Source organism: Phalaenopsis equestris, unplaced genomic scaffold (assembly GCF_001263595.1).
Source record: "Phalaenopsis equestris unplaced genomic scaffold, ASM126359v1 Scaffold000149, whole genome shotgun sequence".
NCBI classification, from domain to species: Eukaryota; Viridiplantae; Streptophyta; class Magnoliopsida; order Asparagales; family Orchidaceae; genus Phalaenopsis; species Phalaenopsis equestris.
The window spans coordinates 800,923-811,986 of NW_018164591.1; the positions used below are offsets into that span (position 1 = coordinate 800,923).

Sequence of the window (11,064 nt, forward strand, 5' to 3'; positions counted from 1 at the left end):
GAGAAAGAGGAGCCGACGAGGGCCGAGGTCGAGGAGCTCTCAGTACAGGGGAGTGACGTTTTACCGGCGAACCGGACGATGGGAATCCCATATATGGTTTGTTCCCTCGCTTCACTCCTCCCCCGAAAGCTTGAAACAGAAAGCTCTCCTTTTTCCTTAAAATTTTGAGTGCTTGGTTCTGATTCGAGTAACTGTTATAATTCATTCTGTTTCGTTTATCCTCGCAGGGATTGCGGAAAACAAGTGTATTTGGGTATGTTTTGCATACTGTAAATATATTAATTTGTTCATCCATGTTCCTTCAATTGATTTTTTTGTTATAGCGTTGGCTCTGATGATCATGTTCTTCCATTCTCCTCCTTGATTTCTTCAGGTGGATTTGACACAGCCCATGCCGCCGCCCGGTACCTTTTCTCTCCTAAAAATCTCTCTTTTATAATAGAATATTTCTTCAAATTGCTAATTTTTTTTTTTTAATTCTCGTTGCAGGGCGTATGATCGAGCGGCGATAAAGTTTCGTGGTGTAGAAGCCGACATAAACTTCAGTTTGGAGGACTACGAAGACGATTTGAAGCAGATGAGCAATTTAACAAAAGAAGAATTTGTTCATGTGCTTAGAAGACAGAGCACCGGGTTCCCAAGAGGAAGTTCCAAGTACAGGGGTGTCACTCTTCACAAATGCGGCCGATGGGAAGCTAGAATGGGCCAGTTCCTAGGGAAGAAGTAAGTCCATTGATCTCCGATATCTCCATTACATAACCTTACTCTTATCCTCTCATTGATCATCACTTCGTTTTGCAGGTATGTATATTTGGGCCTTTTTGACACCGAAGTGGAGGCAGCAAGGTAAGCACCTGACTCAGAAGGTTGTTTCACCAAAACAATCAATCCTCCAAAAAGCTGCGAGCTTTGAAGATTTATGCATCGCAATTTATTTAATACTTGCAGAGCTTATGACAAGGCAGCGATTAAATTTAATGGAAAGGATGCAGTGACGAACTTCGATGCCAGTATCTACGCCGATGAGCTTGGTTGCTCACGTAAGAAACTAAACAACATGCTTTTAATTTGTCTGCAATGATTCACCGGTTTTGCAATTCCACAGCTGTGCAAATTGAGCACAATCTTGATCTGAGCTTGGGGAGCTCAGCGTCAAAGATAAGCGCAATGAGCCCAATGGATGAGGAGAGCTCCGGCTGCGGAAGCAGCGGCGGCGGCGGCGGCGGCGGCGCAGATCAACGGTTTCTGACTACTTGCCATGAGGCCATCAACGCCACCACCAAGGTTTGCATGAACTTTCTAAACACCATTGCTATTTTCAGTGCCTGAAATTTGTTGTTTTCCATTATTTAACATTTGTTTACATCTGAAACTTTAATAGCTCAAACTGCCTGATCATGAGAGTAGAGTAAATTTCCACCTCGGCCATCATATGGAAATGCTGAAGCATTCTTCCTACATCCAGCAGCAATCTCCGCTGCCACAACCACAGCCAGTCGGCTTTCCGTTCATCCGCCACCATCTCTCTCATCCTTCCATCTATCACCAAGTGCGTATATATCCACAGTTCCATCTAAATCATCCGTCAAAATTGCATTTTTCTCTTATACCATGTAAAAAAATTACACCTTTCGGCTCCCATTAATCAGAGATTTTATAAAATGGGACCATAAATGCCTCCTGCTGCATTGCAGTATCTTGGCGGCAACATGGCCGCCGTTACCATGTAAAAAAATTACACCTTTCAGCTCCCATTAATCAGAGATTTTGTAAAATGGGACCATAAATACCTCCTCCTGCATTGCAGTATCTTGGCGGCAACATGGCCGCCGCAGCGAGGAACGGCGGAGATGTTCATCTGTCATTGGGGATCGACGGTGGAAGCAGTTGGGCTCCACTGCATGCCGCTCCGCCACCGCCGTAGCTGCAGCATCATCAGGATTCCGGCCACCGCAAGCAGTGAAGACCACTCACAATTGGCTGCAAAAGAGAAGAGGTTGCAGTCACTGGGCAGACCCTGACCCGAACTGACCCGGAAAAAAAAGAAAGGGATTGAAAATTGAAAATACAAGATTTTGTTTGCTGAGATAGTCGACAAAAGAGAAATGACAGCGCCTCTATCCTCTCTGCCTTTCTTTATTTTTTACATGCTTTTTTTTCCATCTCATTAGAATTTTTTTGTTTGCAAACATTCTGTTCTAAGGTGGGGAGGGTGAAATGAATGAATTCAATGATTTGTGCTGGAACATTAAAGTCGCAACCTGTGAAGGGGTGGATTCAGAATGCGATTTTGCTATTTTGGGGGTGTTGAAATAATTGGCGGGGGGGTGAGCATGGTTAAAGTGGTTAGAGACTAATAAAGGCAATTGAGGGGGGAATCTGACAAAGAGAATTTTTGTGAGGGGGTGGATAGCTAAATAAGAGGATTAGATGTGGCCCCTGAGGAAAGTTGGATGACGTGTCGCTATCGTCGGTCCTTCGAACCAGTTCACTGCGGGCTCATGCAGTCAGAACAAAAGATAGACTATTATGGCGAGAGGGACATCTCACCGCAGAGATCCAATACACACCGTACACACCACCTTTGTTCCTTTTTTTTTTTTCTTTTTTTCTTTTTTGTGGGGTTTAATTTCTCTTTAAATGGCAACACGAATGTGTGAATTATTATGCAAATTTATTAAAAACAGATCAGTCATACGTTTAATATTTTAATCTAGTGATTGATTATTTTTAAAATCAAATAATTTTTTTTTCTTTTTTTAAGGATTTTTTTTGCAATTTGGTACTATATCTCATGTCTATTTTCTTAACAGCTCTTAATCTTTTTTAATGGCTTAAATTAATTATAATTGTAAAACTAAAAGAAGCTCTTGTGAAGTAATCAGTTACTATTCGATTTGATTGAAAGACTGGACAACTTGGATGAGTGTTCAGCCAAGTTGTAGCTGGTAAATGGAAAATTAGAACGCAGCACATCTTATCATGAAAATGGAAGATTTTTAATGTATTTAAGAATTAAAATATAAAAATACTTCTAATAATTTATCGAATAAGCCCTTAACAGAAGCAGATTTATTTTAAAAAAATTGATCAAATCTAATCTTAGTTTATAGTCTCAGATCATAAATTAATAACCTAAGAAAAAAAAAAAGATTTTGAAGCATTTAAATTTTTAAAAAACTATTTTGCATTTCATTCATGTAACTTGCATGTAGGAGGATGAACTCTCCTCTCTACATCTCAAACAACAAACATTAAAAGTTCGAGGCATTAACAAATCCAACAAAAAAATCTTACTTTTTATATCCATATCATATAAAAATTTCATCTTTTCTCAAGAACACAACTAAAAGCAATCTTCCCATTTTCATGTTAAATTAAAGGACATATATGTAAAAATTAAGGTTTACGAATCTTCCTAAATTTAAAAAAAAAAAGTAACTTTGCCTATTAAACTAGCTGGCACCCACAGCTGAAAACCTTGGGGAAATTTGGCTGGTGGTTTTCAGGCTACATAGGAGGAGGCTATGAGTGACATGAAGGTACGGGAGGAAGCAGCTGTTCGTGGTGCAGCTTTGCCGGCTTGGCTGCTGGCTTTGGGAGAGCTCCATTTGTGATGTACGAGAGCTGTTGAGATCAGCAGACATTGATTCAGCAGCTGATAATTAAAAGTTTTATTTATTGCTACTATGCGAGCTACAGCAGGAGTAGGGCTTCATGAGTGGGGGGAGGGGTGGCTGTCAGCTACATTGCGTCTCTATTGGAAATGAAAGCTTCTGCTGTGTAGAGTTTGGATTACTGAGTGGTCCGGGTCCTAGGTTCTTTGGAATCTTTAGCCTTATGAGGAAAAATTCGAACTTTTTAATTTCAGCTACTGTTCTTGTGCATTTAAATCACTTCTGTGATGGGTTGGGATGGCAAGAGCAATCTTACCATGCCTGAGGGGCTGTTTGGCTGCAGTAAAAATGAATTAATAAATCTGAATTTAATACAATTTGAAGTAAAATTTGGGCTTTAAATCTAAAATTTTATAAATTTATGAAATTTGTGCATTTTTATGTTTGGTTGGACTTACTAAATTGAGCTGATAAATCCTTTTTCTCCCCAAGAGTTATAAAAAAATTAACAAAAAAAAAGCAAACTTCTGATTTATTTTGTGAAATTTCATTATAATTCAATTCAATGCTACAGCTTGATATAATTTTTATGAAAAGTTTTGGAAATTTAAATTTTATTTGAAATAAATTTATGGCATCAAGTAATAATTTCAGTGACTTCTTTGTCTTGCTTATTCCTTTTAAAGAAGAACAAATGAGGTGTGAGGAAAGTTATTCAATTGTTTTATAAAATATAACAAATTTTAAAAATTTTTGTGATCCTTTTTTTTCATTTAACTCGATGAATTATGACCAAAATACTTTCAAACTTTTAAAAGATAATAAAAGGTATTTTGATGATTTTAAAAGATATATAAATCAATATATTGAATGATATCAAGACGTAGGGTCTCAAATTTTAAAATGACCAAAATACTTTTCACTTTTAAAAAGGTAATAAAAGGTATTTTGATGGTTTTAAAAGATATATAAATCAATATATTGAATCATATTAAGAAGTAGGGTCTCATATTATCCATGAGTGCATACAATCCGATAAATGATCTTGTATCTTACAGAGAATGATAAAGAGAGAGAGAGAGAGAGAGATGGACGGCAGTCTTTTAAGGGAACCATAAGAAATATATTATATCCCAATCTCTGTTAACTCTCAGAGGTTCCCTGTGTACTGGTTTTCAAAGAGGGAAAAGAGGAAAATAAATATCTAAACCGACCTCCCGAGAGGAAAGAGAAGAATCCTATTCCGTGTTCTTTTCCCTCTTCTTTCATACATAAGAGAGAAAATCAATAAAATAATTGAAGTAGTACATCTTGTATTGTATGCCATCTTTCTTCGGTGTCTTCATAGAAAGTTTATGATGTGGATATCAAGTATTATCGGTACGACAACCATTCATAGTACTTGGGTGAAAAGATTAAGTATCAAGTGTTGCTCGATGTTTTCAATAAAGGATCGACAGACCTAATTATTGGTCCTGATGACTTCTTATTAGTCATGTTGGCTTCTGACACGCTCCAAGTGCAGTGAAACAGGGGCGACTTACGCAAGTAAACGTGCATATCAATAATATACGGAAATGAGTTTCGTGTGTCAGTCCAACAAAGAATGAAACAAATTGCAAAAGGAAAATTTCTAATTTTTTGTTGTTGGTCCTTGCCTGAATTGTAGTTTTCGCAATGACTAAATCAACTTCTTTTATATTATTGAGTCAAAAGACCCTATACTAGCAACATGTGAAAGTTCTGTGGTTTTCAAATGTTCAGATTCTCTCATAAACTGGTTCCTTAGAACATTAAGTGTAAAAATAAGTGATTCAACAAACAGTTAGCAAACGAGAGCATCTCTCTTCCTTACCCCCATCTGGTAGTCTAATGAAGCTAGGCTGAAAACTTGGATTAGTTCCATAAATTCAACTTTTAACCCTAATTAATTAGTTCTCCCTAAATTTTGCACTAACTTTGAAACAAAATTCTTAAGTTGGTGTGATTAACTTAGTCGTTCCATTACGCTCTTCTGAAATTCATACTTCATGATAATTGTTAACATTTCACTCTGTCAGAATGAAATTAAAAGAAGGTTAAAAAGAGAATCATCACCGCTTAAGATTAAGCAAAAAATCACATAAGAAATATCACACTCAACAATGCGACATCCCGAATTTATTAGAGAAAGAGAAAATACTCACTACACATGCTCATATTCACCAACATAAACATAGTAAGTGAAAAAATTGCAACGAAAAAGCCTTTCAATAATTGAATGAAACAAATTACAAAAGAACTTTCCAAAGTACTTATCACTTTCTTCTCACTTTGTTCAATTGATGATACAAGCACAAAGTCTCTCAAACACTACTTAACTCAATTTTCTGCACTTAGTTGCAAGCTATAGATCTTCTATGGCCTTCTAAGATGTTCCACCTCAAAAATGTCAGAAAAAGCTCCTCTCCGATCGTTTGCATTACTTTTATACTTTTCCTAGTGAAGAGACACGTCCCAACTACAGAAATTGTCAATTTATGCAGATTGGCACCTATGCGCTACTGGCTGGCACTTAGGAGCTAGTAACGATTTTTGTTTTAGGGCTTCGGGCTCCCAAGTGCCCAGATCATGGTGCATAGACACTGACAATGTGGCGCTTAGTCATTGTAGATGCGGCAATAACATTATGAGCTCTCGGGTTTTCTAGACAAATTATGGAAGGAACCAATACCTAGGTGCCCAATCTCTTGTGGCTAAGACCCACCGTCACGGTATGGTTTCTACATTCTAGCTGCTCATGTTACAACATGAACATGTCTTGTATGTGGCATCTAGGAGCCCCGTCCAAACACCTAGGCGCCAGAAAACCACTTAACTCTGATTTGCCATTTTTCAAGTTTTGTTCGACCTCCTTCCTTGGATCCTGCATCAAAACACTAAACCTTCCACAAAGCACAATTTAAACATACATAAAGGTAGAATAAAGGTAAAAAAATATGTACATTGCGTGCATATGTCAACTTCCTTTGATAGCTTCCCTCATGTATGTGGGCTAGACTTTCCTTCTAAGGAAGATGAGAATGAACGGACCGACAAACAAGCTCGATTCAGCCACTTTGGTGAGTGGGCTAGGTTTAGCCACTTTGGCAGGTGGGCTTGTCTCAGCCACTTCGACAGGTGAGCTCGACTCAACCACTTCAATAGGTGGGCTCAATTTAGTGACTTTGGTAGGTGTTCCTAATTCAATAATGGAAATTTAGCTAGATCATTTGTATAATTGTATTTGTGAGTACACAATATTTTGATTATCATTATATATACAGTTTAGTTTCTTCTGCTTTAATTATAATTATTGCAGAGCTTTAAAAAAGTGTCAAAATTTATGTTTTATCTAATCATGATGAATGCTTATAAGGATTAGAGAGCATTTATTATTTTAATTTTGTAGAAAAATATGATACACACATAAATAAGATTAGTTTAGAGTGACTCATAGAGACGTGATATCTTTTTTTGTGAAAACTCAAAGATGGGAAAAAGCAAGAAAGAATGGACCAATTGAAATGATTCTATTAATATACGTAAAAAGTTACAGATTAGTATAATTTAGTAGATATGTGAAGTATAAGATGGTTTCCAAGATAAAATTAGAGGTTTGAAGTATTATAATTGCTTCAAAAAATTGTTGTTGTTCTAATTGGTTCTCCTTCTTGTGGAAGAGAGACTAGATACTAAAAATACAAGCATGAATCTTATTGTCAACATCAGGCATCCATATTTATGTTGTTGTCAGACACTAGTATTGATGATAATAGTGCATGATAACTTTACCAGCACTGTGACAAATATCATGGCTTAATGTCACAACAAGCATTGGTTTTATCAACAAAAGCATGCATTGAAGTTGAAATCAACTATGTTTATAAGAATTGTTAGGAACTATAGGCATTAATATTGTTGGAAATAACATATATAAATAATGACTTCAATGGTGGGTATTAGTCTTGTTGTCAATATCATGTGTTGATGTTAGTGTTTACGACATTCATATATCTTCTAAGCGATGGCAAGCAACCAAATTAATGTCAACAACTTCTATTAGCCATATTCATGATTGTGGATATTAGCATTAATATTTAGTATTATGCATCATACTTATTAATTTTGATTAGTGTCAGGGTCAAAGTTGATATTGAGAGTGAGTGTAGTTCATAATATGATAATTACATGTTTCGAGTTTATTAATAATAACGTGAAATAATAATACTTTTGATACAACCTCAAAATAAGTCCCAAGTGTATATGTAAACTTTATTTGTTAATGGTATATGCCTGTTGCAGCATTAATATTTAGTATTATGCATCATCCTTATTAATTTTGATTAGTATCAGGGTCAAAGTTGATATTGAGGTGAGTGTAGTTCATAATATGATAATTACATGTTTCGAGTTTATTAATAATAACGTGAAATAATAATACTTTTGATACAACCTCAAAATAAGTCCCAAGTGTATATGTAAACTTTATTTGTTAATGGTATGTGCCTGTTGACCTCACTTTTGGTTGAGGTCTTTGCTGTTGGTCCTTGCCTGAATTGTAGTTTTCGTAATGACTAAATCAACTTCTTTTATATTATTGAGTCAAAAGACCCTATACTAGCAACATGTGAAAGTTCTGTGGTTTTTAAATGTTGAGATTCTCTCATAAACTGGTTCCTTAGAACATTAAGTGTAAAAATAAGTGATTCAACAAACAGTTAGCAAACGAGAGCATCTCTCTTCCTTACCCCCATTTGGTAGTCTAATGAGGCTAGGCTGAAAACTTGGATTAATTCCATAAATCCAACTTTTAACCCTAATTAATTAGTTCTCCCTAAATTTTGCACTAACTTTGAAACAAAATTCTTAAGTTGGTGTGATTAACTTAGTCGTTCCATTACGCTCTTCTGAAATTCATACTTCATGATAATTGTTAACATTTCACTCTGTCAGAATGAAATTAAAAGAAGGTTAAAAAGAGAATCATCACCGCTTAAGATTAAGCAAAAAATCACATAAGAAATATCACACTCAATAATGCCACATCACGAATTTATGAGAGAAAGAGAAAAATACTCACTACACATGCTCATATTCACCAACATAAACATAGTAAGTGAAAAAAGTCAAACGAAGAAGCCTTTCAACAATTAAATGAAACAAATTACAAAAGAACTTTCCAAAGTACTCCTCACTTTCTTCTCACTTTGTTCAATTGATGATACAAGCACAAAGTCTCTCAAACACTACTTAACTCAATTTTCTCCACTTGATTGCAAGCTATAGATCTTCTCTGGCCTTCTAAGATGTTCCACCTCAAAAATGTCAGAAAAAGCTCCTCTCCAATCGTTTGCATTACTTTTATACTTTTCCCAGTGAAGAGTCACATCTAAACTACAGGAATTGTCAATTTATGCAGATTTGTGCCTATGCACAACTGGCTGACGCTTAGGAGCTAGTAACGGTTTTTGTTTTAGGGCTTCGGGCTCCCAAGCGCCCAGATCATGGTGCATAGACATTGACAATGTAGCGCTTAGTCGTTTTAGATGCGGCACTAACATTACGAGCTCTCGGGTTTTCTAGACAAATTATGGAAGGAACCAATACCTAGGTGCCCAATCTCTTGTGGCTAAGACCCACCGTCACGGTATGGTTTCTACATTCTAGCTGCTCATGTTACAACATGAACATGTCTTGTATGTGGCATCTAGGAGCCCCGTCCAAACACCTAGGCGCCAGAAAACCACTTAACTCTGATTTGCCATTTTTCAAGTTTTGTTCGACCTCCTTCCTTGGATCCTGCATCAAAACACTAAACCTTCCACAAAGCACAATTTAAACATACATAAAGGTAGAATAAAGGTAAAAAAATATGTACATTGCGTGCATATGTCAACTTCCTTTGATAGCTTCCCTCATGTATGTGGGCTAGACTTTCCTTCTAAGGAAGATGAGAATGAACGGACCGACAAACAAGCTCGATTCAGCCACTTTGGTGAGTGGGCTAGGTTTAGCCACTTTGGCAGGTGGGCTTGTCTCAGCCACTTCGACAGGTGAGCTCGACTCAACCACTTCAATAGGTGGGCTCAATTTAGTGACTTTGGTAGGTGTTCCTAATTCAATAATGGAAATTTAGCTAGATCATTTGTATAATTGTATTTGTGAGTACACAATATTTTGATTATCATTATATATACAGTTTAGTTTCTTCTGCTTTAATTATAATTATTGCAGAGCTTTAAAAAAGTGTCAAAATTTATGTTTTATCTAATCATGATGAATGCTTATAAGGATTAGAGAGCATTTATTATTTTAATATTGTAGAAAAATATGATTTGAGTGACTCATAGAGACGTGATATCTTTTTTTGTGAAAACTCAAAGATGGGAAAAAGCAAGAAAGAATGGACCAATTGAAATGATTCTATTAATATACGTAAAAAGTTACAGATTAGTATAATTTAGTAGATATGTGAAGTATAAGATGGTTTCCAAGATAAAATTAGAGGTTTGAAGTATTATAATTGCTTCAAAAAATTGTTGTTGTTCTAATTGGTTCTCCTTCTTGTGGAAGAGAGACTAGATACTAAAAATACAAGCATGAATCTTATTGTCAACATCAGACATCCATATTTATGTTGTTGTCAGACACTAGTATTGATGATAATAGTGGATGATAACTTTACCAGCACTGTGACAAATGTCATGGCTTAATGTCACAACAAGCATTGGTTTTATCAACAAAAGCATGCATTGAAGTTGAAATCAACTATGTTTATAAGAATTGTTAGGAACTATAGGCATTAATATTATTGGAAATAACATATATAAATAATGACTTCAATGGTGGGTATTAGTCTTGTTGTCAATATCATGTATTGATGTTAGTGTTTACGACATTCATATATCTTCTAAGCGATGGCAAGCAACCAAATTAATGTCAACAACTTCTATTAGCCATATTCATGATTGTGGATATCAGCATTAATATTTAGTATTATGCATCATACTTATTAATTTTGATTAGTGTCAGGGTCAAAGTTGATATTGAGAGTGAGTGTAGTTCATAATATGATAATTACATGTTTCGAGTTTATTAATAATAACGTGAAATAATAATACTTTTGATACAACCTCAAAATAAGTCCCAAGTGTATATGTAAACTTTATTTGTTAATGGTATATGCCTGTTGACCTCACTTTTGGTTGAGGTCTAGAAACTTCTTTAGTAGCCTAGGTCTAGCCATAGGACTTTCCTATTGACTAGTCTTAGAAAACTAGAAAAGGTATCCTCACCATTAGAAATTCAAAATTCTTCTCTTTGCTCAACTTGAGATTCCACATATTGGTCCTAACCTCTAATGTTTAGAAGGTAAGATCATTATGGGAAAGCTCAAGAAGAGTTCTTATAGGGTTACTTGGCCTTA

At 35.7% G+C, this 11,064-nt stretch overlaps 1 protein-coding gene across 1 annotated transcript in view; it reads left to right on the top strand.

The window, feature by feature from the left end:
* The window catches only part of LOC110021827 (AP2-like ethylene-responsive transcription factor TOE3), a 3,600-nt gene extending 912 nt beyond the window's left edge, over positions 1-2,688 (top strand). Inside the window, exons 2-10 of the mRNA XM_020720489.1 lie at positions 8-96; positions 228-253; positions 374-404; positions 490-723; positions 802-846; positions 949-1,040; positions 1,106-1,284; positions 1,382-1,549; positions 1,808-2,688. Of these exons, the coding sequence (XP_020576148.1) occupies positions 8-96; positions 228-253; positions 374-404; positions 490-723; positions 802-846; positions 949-1,040; positions 1,106-1,284; positions 1,382-1,549; positions 1,808-1,924 (981 nt within the window). The 3' untranslated portion in view covers positions 1,925-2,688. The remainder of the gene's footprint in view (positions 1-7; positions 97-227; positions 254-373; positions 405-489; positions 724-801; positions 847-948; positions 1,041-1,105; positions 1,285-1,381; positions 1,550-1,807) is intronic.
* The last annotated feature ends 8,376 nt before the right edge of the window (positions 2,689-11,064 follow it).